This window comes from Rutilus rutilus, assembly GCF_951802725.1.
Source record: "Rutilus rutilus genome assembly, chromosome: 6".
NCBI lineage: Eukaryota > Metazoa > Chordata > Actinopteri > Cypriniformes > Leuciscidae > Rutilus > Rutilus rutilus.
In genome coordinates this window covers 6,413,107-6,438,971 of record NC_140214.1, presented here as the reverse complement: position 1 = coordinate 6,438,971, position 25,865 = coordinate 6,413,107, and the positions used below count along the sequence as shown (strand labels likewise).

The 25,865-nt window shown below is 38.9% G+C and overlaps 1 protein-coding gene across 1 annotated transcript; it reads left to right on the top strand.

Annotated features, from left to right (window-relative positions):
• The first annotated feature begins 1,541 nt into the window (after positions 1–1,541).
• LOC311292338 (uncharacterized protein) lies at positions 1,542–25,791 on the top strand. The gene is made up of 9 exons (XM_084412003.1): positions 1,542–2,096; positions 2,204–4,465; positions 5,206–5,514; positions 15,523–15,777; positions 21,940–22,248; positions 22,606–22,860; positions 22,944–23,084; positions 23,700–23,740; positions 23,846–25,791. Exons 2-9 carry the CDS (start codon positions 4,339–4,341, stop codon positions 23,930–23,932), a joined length of 1,524 nt encoding a protein of 507 aa, XP_084268129.1. The 5' UTR covers positions 1,542–2,096; positions 2,204–4,338; the 3' UTR covers positions 23,933–25,791.
• Positions 25,792–25,865: the final 74 nt, after the last annotated feature.

The window sequence follows — 25,865 nt, the reverse complement described above, 5'->3', positions numbered from 1 at the left end:
AGACTTTTAATAATAAAATAATCAAACACAAAACGAGAGTAAAGGCAGAAGCCCCTCACGGACGACTGCTGTCACTAATGAAACAGAAACACAGCGTAAAGATCAGGCCTGTCCTTCACTGTCGTCACGACTCGCTCATAGTTTGTTTTGTTATTTGTGTGTTTTCAATGTTCATCAAACACATATAACCTGTAATTTAACATTGCGCTGAGAGCGATGCATAATGTAAGGACTAAAATATCTGCAAGACTGCAACTCCAGAATGGAAACAGTAGTTTTGATCAACTCTTGAACACAGAGCGTGAGATACTTAACAAAACAGTGTGTTTCTCTCTCCTCAGGGTTCAGTGCTGAGATCTCTGTGTTTGTGAAGACGGGAGATTCTGTTCAACTGGATATACAGACACAAGATCTACCAGAGTTTTATACTTTATACTGGAGAAATGATAAATCAGAGAATATAGTTCTGTATATAGGTGGAACTAAAAAAGTAAAACCTCACTCTTCCTACAAGGACAGAGCGGATTTCAATGATAAAACCTTCTCTCTCACACTGAAGAACATGACGAAGACAGACACTGGACTCTATACAGCAAGAGCAAGTGGAGACTCAGAGAAAAATATTGCTGCATACAGAGTATCTGTTATAGGTGAGACTTAATTCATTGTGTTCCTGCATAAAAGACAATTCATAAGAGCAATTTATGTTTAATTTCTCACTTTTATATAATGTGCACATTTAAGCTTGTGACACTTTTTTTTATTCATTAGTTTATTAACTTTATTGATTTTTACTCTGACGTTTTAAATAAAGAATACAGATAAATGTGGTTAAATAAATATTGTTGGGTCGTGTTTATTCTTTATGTTGTCTTTAGATTTGAATGTATACTGCATCTCTACTGTGATATTTATACGGCATGAATTAATGTTTAAACTTTTTTTTAATCAATGGGCTGTTAAATTGTGAGTGTGATTCTGATCTTGGAGTAAATGTGTGTTTCAGACGCTGTTGATGCTCCTGTTCTGACTGTAAACTCAATCTGGTCCAGCAGTGACTCCTGTACTGTGAACTTCACATGCAGAGCTCATGACCTCATGATAAACTCTAGCTATCAGAACAACAGATGCTCTCCACAGGAAGTGACATCACATGAGAACACTCTCATCCTGCACTGCAGTGAGGAATCCATCATCTGTAACCATAGCAACACTGTCAGCTGGAAAATAGACAGAATACATATAAAACAACTCTGTAGAGGTAAATATCTGCTTTTAATTTTATCTCACAAATCAAAGCTACTTACTATAGATTAATTATTATGTTCTTCATCTTTTACTTTCCAGATAATGAAATCGAAACTACCCATAGGCCTACATCATCTTATAAATCGTTAAGTCTTATGTTTATTGTGTTTGGTGTTGTGGGAGTGATCGTGATAGTGTTTTCTGGTTTGCTCCTTTACTGTTGCTGCAAGAATAATAAAGGTATATCCATCTCACAAATATTAAAAAACTGATATTTATACCTAAAAAATGTATTCTTTAGTAGTTAAAGAATGTTGTAATATGTAAATTATTAAAGGGGAACATAAGCAATAAGGTTTATATAGAGAAACAACACATGATTACTGCACAGTCTAAACATTTATAATATATTAAGCCAAGATAAATCATTGTCTAGTTTTGTCTGGCCATATTGTATGTTTATAGTTTATTTTCCTTCTGTTTCACAGCTTAAAATATTCCTTGCAAATCCCTTAAATACACAAAATGATCCTGTTTCTAAATATTTCTCCTCAAATCTTGACTACAATTCTGACTTCACAAAATATTTGCTGCTGGCAATAAATACTCAACAATTTTTTTTAAATTTCAAAACTCATTTTATATTACTAAGAGCTGTTTAGTGAATCCAGAACTCTGGTCAATATTAAACTTGTAGGCTGTCAGTCCGAGAGAGAAATCAAACATCTGACAGTAATCAAATGCAGAGAAACATGTTTCCACACAAACCTGTAATCTGTGCAGTAAACTTCCATTCTGACCTCTCAGGTGTCAAACAGAGCGATGATACAGACTATGATGATGTTGAGGTGAGATTCATATTCCTGCAGATGTCACAGATAATAAATGTCATGTGACCCAATACTGAATATTAACTGTTTCACATTTTGTGATGGTTTGATTTATTTCTTTTCAGACTCTGACACAGAAGATGACAGGAGATACCTGGACCACCATCACCTACTGTACAGTAGGACACCAATCATCTGCTCATGAATGTTAAAGCATAAAAAGACTTTTTGGATTGACTGGACTCACAAATGGAGCTTAACGTCTTCATTTACTACAGAATATCTTATACTATTGTAAGTCCAATGAACTTCAGTCCGTTGCCTCAGATATTATGAACGAGTGCTTCTCTGCTTCCCTCATGTCATTTGAATATATAGTTTCATGTACTGTAATCATAATGTTTATTGTTTTTTATGCTGTTTGAATTTGCTGACTTTCTGTTGAACATGAGATTTTAAAATGTTAGTGACACTAATCTGGTTAAGTATAGGTAAATTAGGGTGGTCCTTATTTTTAAAGTCTCCAATTGTCATGCTCTTAACCCTTCAAATTGTTCCTTTATATAAGAAAATACAGCATGCCATTTTTTATGGCAGTAACATAATAATTACTGGTAGCTCAATAGCTTTAAACTTACTGAGATTTTGATGATTTTCGTCAAAACAGATCATTTGAATTGGTATTGTACCTGGCTAGTAAAATTCCCAAAAAAATCTCCATAAAAGCATCTAATGCACCATATATTCCTAAATGTGTATTTTAGATACATATCTCAGTTTACTTATAGTAGAAACTAAATCCAAATGAATCCATCCATGACCCGGTTTAGCAGATTTACCTTTCCTGGTGGAATCAATACATATTTCTATTGATGATCACCTTGGTTACATTACGTTACGTTACATTACGTTCCTTGAAATTGACCCGGAACTTTGGCCGAATCAAGCAGATTATCAGGAGGCACAGGCAACCACAGTCAATGATCACGCCGAGAGAGGCGTGGCTCTGATTCAAGAATACAATGGCTATCTCACACACTCTGAAGAACAATTGCAGTTTCTCCTTCATGTGGTGGAAGATCACCGACGGATCTATCCAGACTGCATAAAGGCAACACTGGCTGCTGAGCATCAGAAATGAGGGATTGTTGAAAACTTTGTGCTTTTTTTGAGATTGTTGCCATTGTTGTCATGCCAGTGTTGCTCTGATTTCAATAAAATGTAGTTCATTTGCAGCAACTTTTAATATTACTTATATCACAATAACGCCCCACAGCTAAACATAGGCAATCTTCCACATGATTGAGCTACCTCTAAATATCCTTTTTTTTGTCAACATTTTTGCATATTTCTAATTTTGAAGTTAAAAGGAACCGTTTAAGAGGTTAAGACACTAATATTTTGCAAAAAAACAAACAAACAAAAAAACAAATAAAAAGGACTTGATAAGGACCACCCTAAGTAAATTTGATAATACTTTAGAATAAATAAATTTTCAGCTGAAACAATTTGTGTTTTCTTATGAGCGCTATAATTCCCAGAGAAAGCTATCCTGACTGGACTCACAAACCTTCATCTCAAAGACTCAGGTGCTGCAGGATCCCTGAAGTACATCATTTGATATTTGCCATATTCTGCTGTTTTTTACACTGATATTTTGAATGGCAGTCATTGGTGGGGAAAATGCTTTTTGTAGTCAGATGGTGTAGTTATAACTTCTACCAGCAGAGGCTAACAGGGCCATTCTAACCAGATAAACTGGGCCAATGTTCTAGTTGGGCTTTACAAACGTCAATGTCTCTCTCACTTCTATGTAAATATGTGTGTGGCTTGAATTATGAATGGGGTTTAACATTTATATACAGTTACTCATTTAGATTAGTTTATTGTTGGATGCTGGAATGTTTTCTGTGACCGGTCCAAACCAATGTTTGTTTTCAGTTTTCAAACTTTCTATAGTCTCATTCATATGCAGGTTATTACCTGTTCTGTATGTTCTAATGTAAAGATTTAATAATATTGCCATACTGTTTGTACATGAATAACTGTTCAATAAAAAAGGAGAGAAAAAAAACATATGCAGGTTATTAAAATGCTGTAACTTTCTTAAATTGTCCTGTATCTTTCTTAAACATTTCCTGCTTTAGTTTTTAGTTTTAGAAGCATTAACATTAAATCTAACTGATATAACTAAACTACTAATTGTCCAGCCGAGGATCATGACAAAACTGAGCTGGTGAGAGAGTTATACTGAGGCTACATGAGTGTCATTTCAGCATATTCAACTTCCTGTTTTAAGAATACAGCTTCAGCCATCCTGATGTTTGTTACAATGGCAGTAGATCATCTGCTTACATCCTTCATCCTTCTCCTCATCTGTAACACAGGTAATACACAATTATTACATGTGTATAACTAACTGAAATGTCTTGTTTTCAAGTGCTTTATCTATAATGTCGCTTGTGTAAAGCATCATGTTCAGTCTGCTATAGTTCTGCTTCTCATGAACAGGATCTGCTCCTGATGAGAAACTAAAGCACTAGAGAACTAGAGTGACTCGTCTCTAACATTACTAACAAGAGTGGATGGTGGAATCATGTCTGGACTGAAAAACAAATGTAAATCTGTTTACAGACACCAGTTTTTCTGGGGTTAAAACACAAAGTGATGCTGATGATGCTTTAAAGTCCCTAAAGTTATACAGTTACTTATTAAAGATATTTTTGTTATATTTCATGATCCATGTATCATAGAAACAAGTATTTTATATTCATGGATTAAGTCTCTCTCTAATGTGCTTCACGAAATTAAGTCAGATATAAAAATAATAAAACATACAGTATATGACAGTTGGTGCGGTTGACTTGATGTGATGTATGTCCTTGACCAAGGTCTTAATGCTGCATTACAGTTGTAATCAGACTTCTGTCTGGTGTTTTTATACCACATTTATATCACTGTGAGCACAGCCCCAACAAATTACTGAACCATTGAACCTTATGATTTATTTATTTATTTATTTATTTATCCAAACAAATACAGGAGTGAGAGTTGATGATGGAGTAAGATGGAGGTGTAAAATGGGTCCAAATCCAAAAGCTGCTGAACTGTGTTTCTCTCTCCTCAGGGTTCAGTGCTGAGATCTCTGTGTTTGTGAAGACGGGAGATTCTGTTCAACTGGATATACAGACACGAGAACTACCAGAGTTTGATGATTTATCCTGGATAAATGATAAATCAGAGAATATAGTTAAATATACAAGCAACTCTAAAAAAGTAAGACTTCACTCTTCCTTCAAGGACAGAGTGGATTTCAATGATAAAACCTTCTCTCTCACACTGAAGAACATGCAGAAGACAGACACTGGACTCTATACAGCAAGAACAAGTGGAGAATCAGAGAACAATATTGTTACATACAGAGTATCTGTTATAGGTGAGTGTGATTTCATTGTGTTCCTGCATAAAAGACAATTCATAAGAGTCATTTATGTTTAATTTCTCACTTTTATATAGTGTGCACATTTAAGCTTGTGGCACTTTTTTTTTTTTTTATCAGTTTATAAACTTTATTGATTTTTACTCTGACGTTTTAAATAAAGAATACAGATAAATGTGGTTAAAGAAATATTGTTGGGTTGTGTTTACTCTTTATGTTGTCTTTAGATTTGAATGTATACTGCATCTCTACTGTAATATTTATACAGCATGAATTAATGTTTAAACTTTTTTTAATCAATGGGCTGTTAAATTGTGAGTGTGATTCTGATCTTGGAGTAAATGTGTGTTTCAGACGCTGTTGATGCTCCTGTTCTGACTGTAAACTCAATCTGGTCCAGTGATTCCTGTGTTAATTTTAGTTTTACATGTAGAGGTCATGACCTCACACTCAGCTCCATTTTTAAATATGGCAGATGCTCTCCAGAGGAAGTGACATCACAAATCAACACTCTCATCCTGAACTGCAGTGAGGAATCCATCATCTGTAACCATAGCAACCCAGTTAGCTGGAAAATAGACAGAATACATATAAAACAACTGTGTAGAGGTAAATATCTGCTTTTAATTTTATCTCACAAATCAAAGTTACTTACTATAGACTAATTATTATGTTCTTCATCTTTTACTTTCCAGATAATGAAATCGAAACTCCCCCTACATCATATTTTAATTTGTTAAGTCTTAAGTTCATTGTGTTTGGTGTTGTGGGAGTGATCGTGATAGTGTTTTCTGGTTTGCTCCTTTACTGTTGCTGCAAGAATAATAAAGGTATATCCATCTCACAAATATATTAAAAAAAAGATATTTATACCTAAAAAATTGCTTCTGTAGTAGCTAAAGAATGTTGGAATATGGAAATTATTAAAGGGGAACATAAGCAATAAGGTTTATATAGAGAAACAACACATGATTACTGCACAGTCTAAACATTTATAAGATATTAAGCCAAGATACATCATTGTCTAGTTTTGTCTGGGCATATTGTATGTTTATAGTTTATTTTCCTTCTGTTTCACAGCATAAAATATTCCTTGCAAATCCCTTAAATACACAAAATGATCCTGTTTCTAAATATTTCTTCTCAAATCTTGACTACAATTCTGACTTCACTAAATATTTGCTGCTGGCAATACATACTCAATTCATTTTTTAAAATTTCATACACTTTTCAACTCTTTATGAAATTCTAAGGAGATACTACAAAAATGTTATATTACTAAGAGCTGTTTAGTGAATGCAGAACTCTGGTCAATATTAAACTTGTAGGCTGTCAGTCTGAGACATGAGAGAAATCAAACATCTGACAGTAATCAAATGCAGAGAAACATGTTTCCACACAAACCTGTAATCTGTGCAGTAAACTTCCATTCTGACCTCTCAGGTGTCAAACAGAGCGATGATACAGACTATGATGATGTTGAGGTGAGATTCAAATGACGGTTCATATTCCTGCAGACGTCACAGATAATAAATGTCATGTGACCCAATACTGAATATTAACTGTTTCACATTTTGTGCTGGCTTGATTTATTTCTTTTTAGACTCTGACGCAGAAGATGACAGGAGATACCTGGACCACCGTCACCTACTGTACAGTAGGACAACAAACACCTTCATCTGCTCATGAATGTTAAAGTATAAAAAAGAAAAATATAAATATAAAAGTATATATAAAAAAAAAATACTTTTTGGATTGACTGGACTCACAAATGGAGCTTAACGTCTTCATTTACTCCCAGACTTCATGACTCTTGTGGAAGTGTACAGAATTTCTTATACTATTGTAAGTCCAATGAACTTCAGTCCGTTTCCTCAGATATTATGAATGAGTGCTTCTCTGCTTCCCTCATGTCATTTGAATATATAGTTTCATGTACTGTGATCATACTGTTTATTGTTTTTATGCTGTTTGAATTTGCTGTCTTTCTTGACCAGGTTTCTGTTGAACATGAGATTTTAAAATGATTCTGCCTTTGTTTACCAGATCTTCTCTTGTCTTGAGGCAGGATCATGGCAGACTCATGTTTTATGTGTAAGCACATGGCCATTTGTTTGGGCTGTGTGCTTGCGTTGTCTTGTCACCTTACCCCGCCCCCTTGTTATCTCATCTTGTAATTATTTTATCATCACCTTCACCTGTGTTCCTGATTAGTTTGCTCCCTATTTAATCCCCTCATGTTTTCTGTCCTGTGTCGGTACATTGTCAAACATTGTGTGTATAACTCTGTGACTGTCCTGTGAGTACTTCGGCTGAATCCTGTTTTATGAGAATTGAGAGATTGTATTGCTGTTTTGTTTCCTGTCAAGTCAGAGTCCAGTCTTTGTTTATTATCTAGTCTTAGTCTAGGTGAATTCCCCTCCAGTCCTGTTTTGCCCCCTCGTGGGTTTTGTTTTCTGTTTTGTGTCATAATAAACCTTGAGTGTCTGCATTTGGGTTCTCTTCTTCAACCACACAACAGAATGTACCGACCAAAGAAGAACCCAGCAGACTGTATGTCTTCTCCCACTAAACCACAGCCGATGGATCAAGAACGATGGTGGCAGTTGGCCATTGCTGACAGTAGAAATGGAAAACTTCCATTCCCTCTGCAGGGTGAGTTGTCCCTGAAGAGGTATGCCCAAGTAGTTGAAGAGAAGAGATTCTTCCTGCCTGAGATCCTGGTTTCTCGCTATTTCATCGCTGGTCTCAACTCTCCTCCTCCTCCTCTGCCTGAACGAGAGGAGCTGACTCTTCGCCCATTTCGAGCAATGGTGGATTGCTTATCTCGGAGAGAGCCAAAGGGTCCCACGAGCTTCTCACCTACCACTCTGCCAGTGATCCCGGAGGGTTGCATTCTCGCTGTTGCTTCGCTGGGCGACCAAGCTCACTCCTCTTCTACACCCGAGACACCCACCACGTCTGTCAGCCTCTGCGGAAAGCGAGGAAGACGCTTATCGTGGGAATCTGCCTCGGAGTCCTCTTCGACGGAGTCTACTCTTCCTGGGGTTGTCTTCCCAGTGCCTGCTACGGACCTCGCAGAGATTCTCCAACCAGTCGCTAGTCTGACTGCGGCCTCCGCTCCGCGACCTAGGAGGAAGAAGAGGAGGAGGGGAGTCTCCCGTCCTTCGTCTCTGCCTGTCCCAGAGCCCGCCACTGCAAGCGCTGTCCCAGAGCCCGCCACTGCAAGCGCTGTCCCAGAGCCCGCCACTGCAAGCGCTGTCCCAGAGCCCGCCACTGCAAGCGCTGTCCCAGAGCCCGCCACTGCAAGCGCTGTCCCAGAGCCCGCCACTGCAAGCGCTGTCCCAGAGCCCGCCACTGCAAGCGCTGTCCCAGAGCCCGCCACTGCAAGCGCTGTCCCAGAGCCCGCCACTGCAAGCGCTGTCCCAGAGCCCGCCACTGCAAGCGCTGTCCCAGAGCCCGCCACTGCAAGCGCTGTCCCAGAGCCCGCCACTGCAAGCGCTGTCCCAGAGCCCGCCACTGCAAGCGCTGTCCCAGAGCCCGCCACTGCAAGCGCTGTCCCAGAGCCCGCCACTGCAAGCGCTGTCCCAGAGCCCGCCACTGCAAGCGCTGTCCCAGAGCCCGCCACTGCAAGCGCTGTCCCAGAGCCCGCCACTGCAAGCGCTGTCCCAGAGCCCGCCACTGCAAGCGCTGTCCCAGAGCCCGCCACTGCAAGCGCTGTCCCAGAGCCCGCCACTGCAAGCGCTGTCCCAGAGCCCGCCACTGCAAGCGCTGTCCCAGAGCCCGCCACTGCAAGCGCTGTCCCAGAGCCCGCCACTGCAAGCGCTGTCCCAGAGCCCGCCACTGCAAGCGCTGTCCCAGAGCCCGCCACTGCAAGCGCTGTCCCAGAGCCCGCCACTGCAAGCGCTGTCCCAGAGCCCGCCACTGCAAGCGCTGTCCCAGAGCCCGCCACTGCAAGCGCTGTCCCAGAGCCCGCCACTGCAAGCGCTGTCCCAGAGCCCGCCACTGCAAGCGCTGTCCCAGAGCCCGCCACTGCAAGCGCTGTCCCAGAGCCCGCCACTGCAAGCGCTGTCCCAGAGCCCGCCACTGCAAGCGCTGTCCCAGAGCCCGCCACTGCAAGCGCTGTCCCAGAGCCCGCCACTGCAAGCGCTGTCCCAGAGCCCGCCACTGCAAGCGCTGTCCCAGAGCCCGCCACTGCAAGCGCTGTCCCAGAGCCCGCCACTGCAAGCGCTGTCCCAGAGCCCGCCACTGCAAGCGCTGTCCCAGAGCCCGCCACTGCAAGCGCTGTCCCAGAGCCCGCCACTGCAAGCGCTGTCCCAGAGCCCGCCACTGCAAGCGCTGTCCCAGAGCCCGCCACTGCAAGCGCTGTCCCAGAGCCCGCCACTGCAAGCGCTGTCCCAGAGCCCGCCACTGCAAGCGCTGTCCCAGAGCCCGCCACTGCAAGCGCTGTCCCAGAGCCCGCCACTGCAAGCGCTGTCCCAGAGCCCGCCACTGCAAGCGCTGTCCCAGAGCCCGCCACTGCAAGCGCTGTCCCAGAGCCCGCCACTGCAAGCGCTGTCCCAGAGCCCGCCACTGCAAGCGCTGTCCCAGAGCCCGCCACTGCAAGCGCTGTCCCAGAGCCCGCCACTGCAAGCGCTGTCCCAGAGCCCGCCACTGCAAGCGCTGTCCCAGAGCCCGCCACTGCAAGCGCTGTCCCAGAGCCCGCCACTGCAAGCGCTGTCCCAGAGCCCGCCACTGCAAGCGCTGTCCCAGAGCCCGCCACTGCAAGCGCTGTCCCAGAGCCCGCCACTGCAAGCGCTGTCCCAGAGCCCGCCACTGCAAGCGCTGTCCCAGAGCCCGCCACTGCAAGCGCTGTCCCAGAGCCCGCCACTGCAAGCGCTGTCCCAGAGCCCGCCACTGCAAGCGCTGTCCCAGAGCCCGCCACTGCAAGCGCTGTCCCAGAGCCCGCCACTGCAAGCGCTGTCCCAGAGCCCGCCACTGCAAGCGCTGTCCCAGAGCCCGCCACTGCAAGCGCTGTCCCAGAGCCCGCCACTGCAAGCGCTGTCCCAGAGCCCGCCACTGCAAGCGCTGTCCCAGAGCCCGCCACTGCAAGCGCTGTCCCAGAGCCCGCCACAAGGTTCTGCAAGCAGTTTCTGCCCGAAATGAGATGCCTGTCGTCTTAGCTGCTCGAGCCGTATCTGACTATCTTACCGCTCTTGCAAAGATCCTTGAAATGCCACCCAGACCCAGGTTACTTTCAAGTCACGAACCCACGACATCAGACAGCGCTTCTCACGAGTCAAGTGTGAGAAGCCTAAAGGATTCAAGAGAATCAAATGGGTCAAGTCTGAATGATTCTAATGAATCGAGTCCTGTTCCTGAGTCAAGTGAACCTAATGTATCTAGTATGGAAGATTCAAGTGAATCAATTCCTGTCCCGAGTCCTGTTCGGAAGTCTGCTCTGAGTCGAGCGCAGTCTGGAGTCATCGACCCAGAGGGACCAGTCCGATCCGTCTGTCCTCTCAAACAGGATCCTGTCCCACAGTCACCCGCTTCATCCCCTGTTTTGTCTCCCATGTCGTCGCCCCCTGTTGTCCCCATCAAGTCTCCTGCCAAGTTGCCATGTGTTTTCCCTGTCGCTGCCTAGCCCCGGACTGTTTCCCCCAAGTCATCTCCTCATTCGTCTCCAGCCAAGTCCCCCCGGATTCCCCGTCCTCAGCCCTCGTCCCGAAGATCCAAGACCCCCAGTCGTCCCATCCACCCTGGACTGCCCCCTAAGGACTTTGTGTTTCCCTCCAGTACTCCCACCTCACCTATCCTCTCTGGATTCCCCCCCCATGGACTCAGTGTTTCCTCCTCCCCTTCCTTGTTTGTTGTTTTTATTGTTCCATCCCAACCCTGTTATAGTTTATTCGTGTCTGCCATTGTTAGTTTTTGTCATGTATTGTTGGTTTGTGTCTATGTCACAGTCGGTCTTGTCCTGTGTTTAATGTTCCCTTAGGGAGCGTCTGGAAGCCGCTCCTTAAGGGAGGGGTTCTGTCATGATTCTGCCTTTGTGTACCAGATCTTCTCTTCAGGGACGTGCACAGAAATTTTGAGGGGCAGGGGCTCAAGTGAAATAAAGGGCACTTCTCATAATTATTTACAAAAAAGTATATATTAATGCAACTCTGACTTCCTTTAAAAAAAAAAAAAAAATGTAAAAAGTTAATCAGTTCACACAGAAACCATGGTCTACTTAGTATTCACTAGGTTTATAGAGCAGCAAAGGAAACCATTCCGCAATGTGCATGTTTTGAAAACATTTTCTATGTTACTAGTTTCAAGTATATATAGAATAACCTAAATAACTGCATCAAGCAGTGGGGCCTGTTTTACTAATAATTTGTTTATTTTTGCACAAGGCACTACATCATTTTAATTATTTTGGTGTTATCAGAATACATAACACGTTAAAATCAACACAAATATTCACTCTAAACTGAAGAGGGCTGTTGCTGCTATTTTGTTACAGATAGCAAAATCTGCTAATTTAATAATTACTCATAAATAAAAAGTGAATTTATAAATATTGTTATTTTTAATGTTTAATGTTAACTTATTTCTACTCAGTTTTATTTATTAATGTACCAGATGCAGTTACTCAGATTTACTACATTTTTTAGAGTGTATCCTCCATCTGTTTGCATCTGTAGATTTCTTCTAAATTCACCAATTTAGATTTCTACATTTCAGGGGGAAAGACTCTTGATGTAAGTCATTAACTGGGGACGTTCTGTATGCAAATTAGGCGTCAACTAGTTAAAATGCGCACATTTGCATCTAATTGACAGGGCAATGCAGGTAAATAGGATAAACAAAATAACTAAAGCATGTCACCTGGTGGTGATATATGCTTATTTTATTACTTGGCTTGGTTAAATTCCAATGTAGAATGCGGTCTGTTATTTCCATAGACTGTAAAGGTTATTTCTTGATAACAGACCGCTGTGCGGAGTATAACCATAGAGTATAACAGACCGTTTCCATGAAAAACAGAGCGTTGCTATGGACTCACAGGATTCTAACCGCAGAGATGGAGCGTACTTTTAAATGAATTTTTTGTGTCAAATTAATTATTTATTTGATAGATTTATTTGGGATATATATTATTAACAGGAATATATATTATTTTTTCAAAAATAAAAAAAAAAGCACCCCAGAAAAAAGGGCACTTTCTCTCCAGGAATAAAAAGGGCAGGTGCTCAAGCCCCCTTTGATGTCTATGTGTGCACGTGCCTGCTTCTCTTGTCTTGAGGCAGGATCATGGCAGACTCATGTTTTATGTGTAAGCACATGGCCATTTGTTTGGGCTGTGTGCTTGCGTTGTCTTGTCACCTTACCCCACCCCCTTGTTATCTCATCTTGTAATTATTTTATCATCACCTTCACCTGTGTTCCTGATTAGTTTGCTCCCTATTTAATCCCCTCATGTTTTCTGTCCTGTGTCGGTACATTGTCAAACATTGTGTGTATAACTCTGTGACTGTCCTGTGAGTACTTCGGCTGAATCCTGTTTTATGAGAATTGAGAGATTGTATTGCTGTTTTGTTTCCTGTCAAGTCAGAGTCCAGTCTTTGTTTATTATCTAGTCTTAGTCTAGGTGAATTCCCCTCCAGTCCTGTTTTGCCCCCTCGTGGGTTTTGTTTTCTGTTTTGTGTCATCATAAACCTTGAGTGTCTGCATTTGGGTTCTCTCCTTCAACCACATGACAGTTAGTGACACTAATCTGGTTAAGTATAGGTAAATTTGATAATACTTTAGAAAAAAATAATAATTCAGCTGAAACAATTTGTGTTTTCTTATGAGCGCTATAATTCCCAGAGAAAGCTATCCTGACTGGACTCACAAACCTTCATCTCAAAGACTCAGGTGCTGCAGGATCCCTGAAGTACATCATTTGATATTTGCCATATTCTGCTGTTTTTTACACTGATATTTTGAATGGCAGTCATTGGTGGGGAAAATGCTTTTTGCAGTCAGATGGTGTAGTTATAACTTCTACCTGCAGAGGCTAACAGGGCCATTCTAACCAGATAAACTGGGCCAATGTTCTAGTTGGGCTTTACAAACGTCAATGTCTCTCTCACTTCTATGTAAATCTGTGTGTGGCTTGAATTATGAATGGGGTTTAACATTTATATACAGTTACTCATTTAGATTAGTTTATTGTTGGATGCTGGAATGTTTTCTGTGTACGGTCCAAATCAATGTTTGTTTTCAGTTTTCAAACTTTCTATAGTCTCATTCATATGCAGGTTATTACCTGTTCTGTATGTTCTAATGTAAAGATTTAATAATATTGCCATATTGTTTGTACATGAATAACTGTTCAATAAAAAAGGAGAAAAAAAATCATATGCAGGTTATTAAAATGCTGTAACTTTCTTAAATTGTCTTGTATCTTTCTTAAACATCTCCTGCTTTATGTTTTAGATTTAGAAGCATTAACATTAAATCTAACTGATATAACTAAACTACTAATTGTCCAGCCGAGGATCATGACAAAACTGAGCTGGTGAGAGAGTTATACTGAGGCTACATGGGCGTCATTTCTCACATATTCAACTTCCTGTTTTAAGAATACAGCTTCAGCCATCCTGATGTTTGTTACAATGGCAGTAGATCATCTGCTTACATCCTTCATCCTTCTCCTCATCTGTAACACAGGTAATACACTCTATTATTACATGTGTATAACTAACTGAAATGTCTTGTTTTTAAGTGCTTTATCTATAATGTCGCTTGTGTAAAGCATCATGTTCAGTCTGCTATAGTTCTGCTTCTCATGAACAGGATCTGCTCCTGATGAGAAACTAAAGCACTAGAGAACTAGAGTGACTCGTCTCTAACATTACTAACAAGAGTGGACGGGGAATCATGTCTGGACTGAAAAACAAATGTAAATCTTTTTTATAGACACCAGTTTTTCAGGGGTTGAAACACAAAGTGATACTGATGATGCTTTAAAGTCCTTAAAGTTATACATTTACTTATTAAATATATTTTTGTTATATTTCATGATCCATGTATCATAGAAACAAGTATTTTATATTCATGGATTAAGTCTCTCTCTGATGTGCTTCACGAAATTAAGTCAGCTGGTGATGAGGCTTCTGTCTGGTGTCTTTAAGCCACATTTATATTACTGTGAGCACAGCCCCAACAAATTACTGAACCATTGAACCTTATGATTTATTTATTTATAAAAAATAAAATAAAAATACAGGAGTGAGAGTTGATGATGGAGTAAGATGGAGGTGTAAAATGGGTCCAAATCCAAAAGCTGCTGAACTGTGTTTCTCTCTCCTCAGGGTTCAGTGCTGAGATCTCTGTGTTTGTGAAGACGGGAGATTCTGTTCAACTGGATATACAGACACAAGAACTACCAGAGTTTGATCTTTTATTCTGGATAAATGATAAATCAGAGAATATAGTTAAATATATACATGAATCTAAAAAAGTAAGACATCACCCTTCCTACAAGGACAGAGTGGATTTCAATGATAAAACCTTCTCTCTCACACTGAAGAACATGCAGAAGACAGACACTGGACTCTATACAGCAAAGACAAGTGGGTTACGCAACAAAGATATTGCATACAGAGTATCTGTTATGGGTGAGACTCATTTCATTGTGTGATTTCATGTGTTCCTGCATAAATAACAATTCATAAGAGTAATTTATGTTTAATTTTCACTTTTATATAATGTGCACATTGAAACCAGCTTGTGGCACATTTTTTAAAATTCATTATGTTTTTCTGCAACTGTAATTAAAGCAAAAAACAACAACATTGGAGTCCTTAAATAGAGAATACAGATAAATAATGTGGTTAAAGAAATATTTTTGGGTAGAGATGAAAACTCATGTGTACTTCATCACTTCACTACTGTGGTCTTTATTCAACAAAACAAGCATTTAAACCATTTTACATCACTGGGCTGTGAGTGTGTTTCTGATCTTGGAGTAAATGTGTGTTTCAGACGCTGTTGATGCTCCTGTTCTGACTGTAAACTCAATCTGGTCCAGCAGTGACTCCTGTACTGTGAACTTCACATGCAGAGCTCATGACCTCATGATAAACTCTAGCTATCAGAACAACAGATGCTCTCCACAGGAAGTGACATCACAAATCAACACTCTAATCCTGCACTGCAGTGAGGAATCCATCATCTGTAACCATAGCAACACTGTCAGCTGGAAAATAGACAGAATAAACATTACACAGCTCTGTGGAGGTAAAGACACGTGTGTGTGTGTGTGTGTGTGTGTGTGTGTGTGTGTGTGTGTGTGTGTGTGTGTGTGTGTGTGTGTGTGTGTGTGTGTGTGTGTGTGTGTGTGTGTGTGTGTGTGTGTGTGTGTGTGTGTGTGTGTGGGTGTGTGTACATTCAGTGAGCATTATTGTCTTTATTTTTACAGATCAAACTGATTTTAGTTTACAAACTGTAAGAGGCATGTTATTAAATCCTATTCAATGTTAAATATTAAATATTATTAGATAATTAAGTGACTGTGAATATGCTTTGAATAGGCTGATTAATGCTGTTCTTCATCTCTTGCTTTCCAGAGAATGAAAGAAGACCAATCCATATTTTGAGATTTGATTACATTTTGACCACAACTGTGATTGTTGTGGGAGTGATAGTGATAGTGTTTTCTGGTTTGGTCCTTTACTGTTGCTGCAAGAATAATAAAGGTATGTCCATCACAGATATACTGAAAAACTGATCTCACATTTATACCTGAAAATCTAGATTGTTTATACTGAAAACAAAGGTTTAAGAGCAACAAGATATGCATGATTATTGCAAAGCCAAAAATTTGATTCACCAATAGGGTTGCGTGACATTTTAACTCACAGGGTATCCCTTTATTTAAAGATGTGCAGATTTCTTTCAGTTGTTTGCCTCATGCATCAGATCAAGATACATTCAATTCTTTGCATTTATTTGTAAAAGTAGAACTGATATTATAAATATTTATATTTATACTCACCACTACCCTAAACCTAACCACTTTTCAACAATATAAAACACTTAACAGACAAATAAAGGTACAGTCACAGGTATTAATTGCAAAACCATGCCTATTGTGTGTGTTGACACGCTGAACGTCGAGAAATGTCACTAAAGGGGATCCTGTGAGTTAAAAAGTGACTCCAAGGGGTCCTGAATAAGTGTCCAAATGTGACGAGGGAGAATGAGAATGTGTTGTAACTTCTGAAGAAACTATTAAAATAAATGTGCCCTTTTATCATTAGTAATAGTAAGAGCTGTTTAGTGAATCCAGAACTCTGGTCAATATTAAACTTGTAGGCTGTCAGTCTGAGACATGAGAGAAATCAAACATCTGACAGTAATCAAATGCAGAGAAACATGTTTCCACACAAACCTGTAATCTGTGCAGTAAACTTCCATTCTGACCTCTCAGGTGTCAAACAGAGCGATAATACAGACTATGATGATGTTGAGGTGAGATTCATATTCCTGCAGACGTCACAGATAATAAATGTCATGTCTTTTATATGTCTTATTAGGACTTTTTGTCTTACTTCCTGTCCCGAGTGCCATGTTTGTAGTCCTTTGTAGTTGGCCTATTCCCTGTAGATTATTCTGATTGTTCCCAGATGTGTCTTGTTAGCTTGTTACTCCTTGTGTATACTATATATAGCCCTTGTGTTTCGTTTGTTCATGTCAATTGTTGAATGTATCGTGCATGTTTGTTTTCCCAGTGTTTCCCTGTTTTGGTTTTGATTTCTTTTAATTGAATTCACTCCTTCCTAGTTACAATGTCACCCAATACTGTATTATAGGGATGGGCAAATGAAGCCTCATGAAGCACTGAGGCTTTCCCCTGATTATTCCGAGTGTCAAGAGAGTCAAATTTACGGCAGCCATAAACCCGAGGGCGCAGCGCCGTTGTTTTATCTATTAAGCACAAATGAAAGCCTGACCGTCAAATGTTCAGTTTTCTGATAATATAATTCACATATTAAAGTGTGGCAATACATTTATTGTAACAATTATATTAATACTAATTATTAAAAAAAAAACAGAGTTGCTTGATGCAAGTAAATGGTGGTCTAATTATTTTATGGTTTCTATGCTGTTTATATGGCAGAATATATGATCATGTAACATAGGCCATATGCTTATTTATAAAAAAAAAAAAAAAAAAATAGTGAATGGACTTAAACTTCTTAAGCTGTAGAGTAGTGGTCAGGATTCAAATATTCCGACACGCAAAGTGAAGCATTCACGTTACGGGAAAGAAAGTGAGGCTTTGTTTATCGTTGATCACGTGTTTCTCTGAAAACAATACGCACTGCAGAACTGAGCTTCATGAGAAATTTCACTGTGTACTCGATACGCGCTTTGAAGCTTCAGTGTCATAATAACTCCACTACTGTATTAACTATGTTTCATATTCTGTGATGATCAGTGATGGTTTGTTTGATTTCTTTTCAGAGTCTAATGCAGAAGATGACAGGAGATACCTGGACCACCATCACCTACCGTACAGTAGGACACCAAACACCTTCATCTGCTCATGAATGTTAAAGCATAAAGACTGATGATTGACTGGACTCACAAACGGAGCTTAAAGTCTTCATTTAACTCTTGAGGAAGTGTACAGATACTCTTACTGTTGTGAATGAACTTCACTCGGTTACTGCAGATGTTATGAACTTGTGCTTCTCTGATTCCCTCATGTGACTTTAATATAGTTTCATGCAATCGCACACTTCATTGAGTGTTTTTATGTAGTTTGAATTTGTTTGCTGATTTTCTTGACTGCTGCTTTCTCTTAAACAAAATACACATTATAGTCAAAAGAATTGGGACAAACCTCTTATTGAATAGGTTTTTCAAACAGACCCATTGCCACAGGTGTATAAAATCAAGCACCAGTCTGCATTTACAAACATTTGTGAAAAATGGGTCGCTCAGTGAATTCAAGTGTGGTACTGTCAATAAGTCAGTTTGTGAAATTTCATCCTCGCCAGATATTCCACAGTCAACTGTAAGTGGTATTATTGGAAAGTGGAAGCATTTAGAAAAAGCAGAAACTCCGCAAGCCTCACATCACCAAGTACAATGTCAAGCGTTGGATGGAGTGGTGTAAAGCACACTGTTCTCTGGAGTTAGGCAATCTGATGGATGAGTCTGAACATTACTTGCCCGATTACGTTGTGCCAACTGTAAAGTTTGGAGGAAGTATAATGGTATGCGGATGTTTTTTAGGGGTTGTGCTAGACCCCTTATCTCCAGTGAAGGGAAGTCTTCAGTGCTTCAGCATATCAAGACATTTTGGACACTGCCTCCAATTTCGTAGGGAAAAAACTCCCATAGAAACACTCCAAAATCTTGTGGAAAGCCTTCCCAGAAGAGTGGAAACTGCTGTAGCTGCAAAGGCAGGATAATATCCAAATTAACGTCTATGTATTTAAAATGTGATGTCATTACAGTCCCTGTTGGTGTAGTCAGGTGTCCCAAAACCTTTGTCCCATATAGTGTATGTTAATATCTGGGACTAACCTGTTTAATTACATACAGGGTGACATGATCACCAGATGAAGTGCCCTGGTGGTTGTCCAACACTCCCCTCTTGTTCAGTACCATCTCCCATCTCCTGATTCTTTTGATTCTTTGCCTGTTCTTTTCTATATAGGTTATTTGGATTTCTCTGTTTGCCTCAGCCCTGAACTTGTATAGGTATGCCAAGTTCGACCGCTCCATGCACGTATGCGCGCCCGCCATCTTGCAACGGTCAGTGTGTCGTCACTCACAGTAAATGATGTCACAACGTTGTGCAGGTTCTGGTTGTGAAACCGTCAAGATGTAAATTCCCGAAGAAATGGGATAACCTTTATATGTACTAACTCAATATTAAATGTTTTTACTTTGGTAATATGTGGTAACTTTTTTTAAAGTCATGTCAGCTGATGCCTTTTTCTTGTTGTATTGTTAATTTAGCAAAATCATCTGCTGAAGTCTGTTTCATATATAGATATTCATGCATGCATCCAACTACGGTTGTCGACGCTCAGTCATCTTGCTCTCGAATGTTCACGGTCTTCCAGTATGGCAGACGGCTTATGTATCGCAGCTCATTGAAACAGCCGCTAATGAGGCATCTATGTATTGTTACCTTCCGGCTCAAGGACGTAACAAAATAAAGGGATCAGAGTCTATTTGTATGTCTATTTGTTTGTAAATGACCTTTGCCTGAATATGGATAACAATTATGGACTACCCTGTTAATAAATACTGCGTTTGGATCCTCAACACGAGATCTGACATTCTTGTCATTATGTATTTTAATCATGAATAGTTGATTTAGTATTTGACATTCTTTTATTTAAAATTGTTTTGAATATTTAGTTCATTAATAATTCAATAAACAATGACAGACAAAGTGGAATCCCAATAAAAGAGATTCATCTAAAAATATATATATATTCTATGACTTATACAGTCATATATTCAGTTTCCAGTATTTAGCCTAACTGAAGATATGGGAATACTGAATTCAAATGGAATGATTTCACTCAAGCCTTTATGGACTACAGGTGACTTGCAGGATTATTGATTAATAAACGCATGAATTATAATAAATATCATAGACCACCATTTTCCATTTAGAGTATCACATAAAGCAAGGCGTAGTTGATGTCAAACACACCTTATGGGTTTTCAAGGTTTTGACATTTTCTTGAAGGAATTAAAAAGAGACTTTATATCAGAGTAGAACTCTAAAATTGGGATTACAGTAAATGGTTCAACTTCTGACTTTGTGAAGTTGAAAATTACCCAGAAGACTAAGTAATAATATAGTATAATCAGGATTAACATCATTAGAATGAAAATCAGTCAAAAAAAAAAAAAAGAGTAATTAACAATTTATTTATTTTTTATCAGTATAGGGAAAGAGCAGGGTAAACCAGGTGTGATATGCCCTCCTGATATACTATGCTGCTGATATGCCAGCAACATAGTATCTTTTTAGTTTTATCTAACCTTGGCTGAAAATTGAAATGAAGAAATTCTGAACGTAATCTCCAAATATCGACCCCAAGATATTATTACACGACATTTAACTTTAATTCCACCGGCAGAAATTTTATTGGAATCATGCACATACAAAATTTCACTTTTTCGGGGATTTACTGTATATCGCATATACAATGAGAAGCTTATTGCCACTTCAGCAGGTGTTTTCTTGTCAGAGTTGCGTAGATTAATTTCTCTGTGTTCTCATTCCTAACTGAGGAATGATACCAACTGACTCATGTGACATGACCTCTTCATTTAACCCATCCAAGAGCACACACTGGGAGTGTTAATTAAATGTAACATTACCTCTTGATGTTAATGTAAGTTGTGCATTAACAGTAATTGCTCATGTAGTAGTATAGAACCAATGCTATTCACAAAATGCTTATATGTGTATTTTTCCACATCTTTTTTATGTGGCTGGTTCAAGTTTCATCATTTCTAGTCTCATCAATATGGAGGGAAAAGCTGTTTCTCAGAGATCAGTGTGAAACTGTGTGACTGTTTTTAAACGAATGCTTAACTGAGCTGTTTGTGGTGAGAGAGTTATAATGAGGCTACATGAGTGTCATTTCAACATATTCAACTTCCTGTTTTAAGAATACAACTTCAGCCATCTTGATGTTCGTTACAATGGCAGTAGATCATCTGCTTACATCCTTCATCCTTCTCCTCATCTGTAACACAGGTAATACACTCAATTATTACAAGTGCTTTATCTATAATGTCGCTTGTGTAAAGCATCATGTTCAGTCTGCTATAGTTCTGCTTCTCATGAACAGGATCTGCTCCTGATGAGAAACTAAAGCACTAGAGAACTAGAGTGACTCGTCTCTAACATTACTAACACTAGAGTGATAAAGAATCATTTCCATTAGGCTACATTAGGGATTAAAAAACAGACATCAGATTTGTATTTATTGAAGATATTTTGGTTATATTTCATGAAGCATGTTGTAACACAGTTCGTTGTTGTGGGAAGAAGGAGGCGGAAACCGGCGAACGATCAAAGACTTTTAATAATAAAATAATCAAACACAAAACGAGAGTAAAGGCAGCAGCCCCTCACGGACGACTGCTGTCACTAATGAAACAGAAACACAGCGTAAAGATCAGGCCTGTCCTTCACTGTCGTCACGACTCGCTCATAGATTGTTTTGATATTTGTGTGTTTTCAATGTTCATCAAAGACATATAACCTGTAATTTAACATTGCACTGAGAGCGATGCATAATGTAAGGACTAAAATATCTGCAAGACTGCAACTCCAGAATGGAAACAGTAGTTTTTGATCAACTCTTGAACACAGAGCGTTAACAAAACAGTGTGTTTCTCTCTCCTCAGGGTTCAGTGCTGAGATCTCTGTGTTTGTGAAGACGGGAGATTCTGTTCAACTGGATATACAGACACAAGAACTACCAGAGTTTTATACTTTATCCTGGAGAAATGATAAATCAGAGAATATAGTTGTGTATATAAGTGGAACTAAAAAAGTAAATCTTCACTCTTCCTACAAGGACAGAGTGGATTTCAATGATGAAACCTTCTCTCTCACACTGAGGAACATGACGAAGACAGACACTGGACTCTATACAGCAAGAACAAGTGGAGAATTAATGAAAAATATTGCTGCATACAGAGTATCTGTTATAGGTGAGTCTTAATTCATTGTGTTCCTGCATAAAAGACAATTCATAAGAGCAATTTATGTTTAATTTCTCACTTTTATATAATGTGCACATTTAAGCTTGTGGCACTTTTTTTTATTCATTAGTTTATTAACTTTATTGATTTTTACTCTGACGGTTTAAATAAAGAATACAGATAAATGTGGTTAAATAAATATTGTTGGGTCGTGTTTATTCTTTATGTTGTCTTTAGATTTGAATGTATACTGCATCTCTACTGTGATATTTATATGGCATGAATTAATGTTTAAACTTTTTTTTTAATCAATGGGCTGTTAAATTGTGAGTGTGATTCTGATCTTGGAGTAAATGTGTGTTTCAGACGCTGTTGATGCTCCTGTTCTGACTGTAAACTCAATCTGGTCCAGGGATTCCTGTGTTACTTTTAGTTTTACATGTAGAGGTCATGACCTCACACTCAGCTCCATTTTTGAATATGGCAGATGCTCTCCACAGGAAGTGACATCACATGAGAACACTCTCATCCTGAACTGCAGTGAGGAATCCATCATCTGTAACCATAGCAACACTGTCAGCTGGAAGGAAGACAGAATACATATAAAACAACTCTGTAGAGGTAAATATCTGCTTTTAATTTTATCTCACAAATCAAGGCTGCTTACTATAGACTAATTATGTTGTTCATCTTTTACTTTCCAGATAATGAAAGACTACAAACCGAAAATATTAAACCATTATCTTTTAATTCGTTAAATCTTATGTCTGTGTTTGGTGTTGTGGGAGTGATCGTGATAGTGTTTTCTGGTTTGCTCCTTTACTGTTGCTGCAAGAATAATAAAGGTATATCCATCTCACAAATATTAAAAAACTGATATTTATACCTAAAAAAATTATTCTTTAGTAGCTAAAGAATGTTGTAATATGTAAATTATTAAAGGGGAACATAAGCAATAAGGTTTATATAGAGAAACAACACATGATTACTGCACAGTCTAAACATTTGTAAGATATTAAGCCAAGATACATCATTGTCTAGTTTTGTCTGGCCATATTGTATGTTTATAGTTTATTTTCCTTCTGTTTCACAGCATAAAGTATTCCTTGCAAATCCCTTAAATACACAAAATGATCCTGTTTCTAAATATTTATTCTCAAATCTTGACTACAATTCTGACTTCACTAAATATTTGCTGCTGGCAATAAATACTCAACTCATTTTTTCAAATTTCATACACTTTTTCAACTCTTTATGAAATTCTAAGGAGATACTACAAAAATGTTTTTATATTACTAAGAGCTGTTTAGTGAATCCAGAACTCTGGTCAATATTAAACTTGTAGGCTGTCAGTCTGAGACATGAGAGAAATCAAACATCTGACAGTAATCAAATGCAGAGAAACATGTTTCCACACAAACCTGTAATCTGTGCAGTAAACTTCCATTCTGACCTCTCAGGTGTCAAACAGAGCGATGATACAGACTATGATGATGTTGAGGTGAGATTCATATTCCTGCAGACGTCAGATAATAAATGTCATGTGACTCAATACTGAATATTAACTGTTTCACATTTTGTGATGGTTTGATTTATTTCTTTTCAGACTCTGACGCAGAAGATGACAGGAGATACCTGGACCACCGTCACCTACTGTACAGTAGGACACCAATCATCTGCTCATGAATGTTAAAGCATAAAAATACTTTTTGGATTGACTGGACTCACAAATGGAGCTTAATGTCTTAATTTACTACAGAATATCTTATACTATTGTAAGTCCAATGAACTTCAGTCCGTTGCCTCCGATGTTATGAACGAGTGCTTCTCTGCTTCCCTCATGTCATTTGAATATATAGTTTCATGTACTGTAATCATAATGTTTATTGTTTTTTATGCTGTTTGAATTTGCTGACTTTCTTGACCAGGTTTCTGTTGAACATGAGATTTTAAAATGTTAGTGACACTAATCTGGTTAAGTATAGGTAAATTAGGGTGGTCCTTATTTTTAAAGTCTCCAATTGTCATGCTCTTAACCCTTCAAATTGTTCCTTTATATAAGAAAATACAGCATGCCAATTTTTATGGCAGTAACATAATAATTACTGGTAGCTCAATAGCTTTAAACTTTCTGAGATTTTGATGATTTTTGTAAAAACAGATCATTTGAATTGGTATTGTACCTGGCTAGTAAAATTCCCCAAAAAATATCCATTAAAGCATCTAATGCACCATATATTCCTAAATATGTATTTTAGATACATATCTCAGTTTACTTATTGTAGAAACTAAATCCAAATTAATCCATCCATGACCCGGTTTAGCAGATTTACCTTTCCTGGTGGAATCAATACATATTTCTATTGATGATCACCTTGGTTACATTACGTTACATTACGTTACATTACGTTCCTTGAAATTGACCCGGAACTTTGGCCGAATCAAGCAGATTATCAGGAGGCACAGGCAACCACAGTCAATGATCACGCCGAGAGAGGAGTGGCTCTGATTCAAGAATACAATGGCTATCTCACACACTCTGAAGAACAATTGCAGTTTCTCCTTCATGTGGTGGAAGATCACCGACGGATCTATCCAGACTGTAAAAAGTCAACACTGGCTGCTGAGCATCAGAAATGAGGGATTGTTGTCATTGTTGTCATGTCAGTGTTGCTCTGATTTCAATAAAATGTAGTTCATTTGCAGCAACTTTTAATATTACTTATATCACAATAATGCCCCACAGCTTAACATAGGCAATCTTCCACACGATTGAGCTACCTGTAAATATCCTTTTTTTTGTCAACATTTTTGCATATTTCTAATTTTGAAGTTAAAAGGAACAGTTTAAGAGGTTAAGACACTAACATAAAAAAAAAATAAAAAAAAAAGGACTTGATAAGGACCACCCTAAGGTAAATTTGATAATACTTTAGAATAAATCAATTTTCAGCTGAAACAATTTGTGTTCTCTTATGAGCGCTATAATTCCCAGAGAAAGCTATCCTGACTGGACTCACAAACCTTCATCTCAAAGACTCCGGTGCTGCAGGATCCCTGAAGTACATAATTTGATATCTGCCATATTCTGCTGTTTTTTACACTGATATTTTGAATGGCAGTCATTGGTGGGGAAAATGCTTTTTGCAGTCAGATGGTGTAGTTATAACTTCTACCAGCAGAGGCTAACAGGGCCATTCTAACCAGATAAACTGGGCCAATGTTCTAGTTGGGCTTTACAAACGTCAATGTCTCTCTCACTTCTATGTAAACCTGTGTGTGGCTTGAATTATGAATGGGGTTTAACATTTATATACAGTTACTCATTTAGATTAGTTTATTGTTGGATGCTGGAATGTTTTCTGTGACCGGTCCAAATCAATGTTTGTTTTCAGTTTTCAAACTTTCTATAGTCTCATTCATATGCAGGTTATTACCTGTTCTGTATGTTCTAATGTAAAGATTTAATAATATTGCCATATTGTTTGTACATGAATAACTGTTCAATAAAAAAGGAGAAAAAAATCATATGCAGGTTATTAAAATGCTGTAACTTTCTTAAATTGTCTTGTATCTTTCTTAAACATCTCCTGCTTTATGTTTTAGATTTAGAAGCATGAACATTA

What these genes read in the sequence shown, in the direction of transcription:
- LOC311292338 (XM_084412003.1), top strand. Translation starts at nt 4,339, where the DNA reads ATGAGTGTCATTTCAGCATATTCAACTTCCTGTTTTAAGAATACAGCT. An exon ending in ATACAGAGTATCTGTTATAG is followed by an intron (nt 22,249 to 22,605) that starts GTGAGTCTTAAT and finishes TGTGTGTTTCAG; the next exon opens with ACGCTGTTGATGCTCCTGTT. An exon ending in TATAAAACAACTCTGTAGAG is followed by an intron (nt 22,861 to 22,943) that starts GTAAATATCTGC and finishes TTTACTTTCCAG; the next exon opens with ATAATGAAAGACTACAAACC.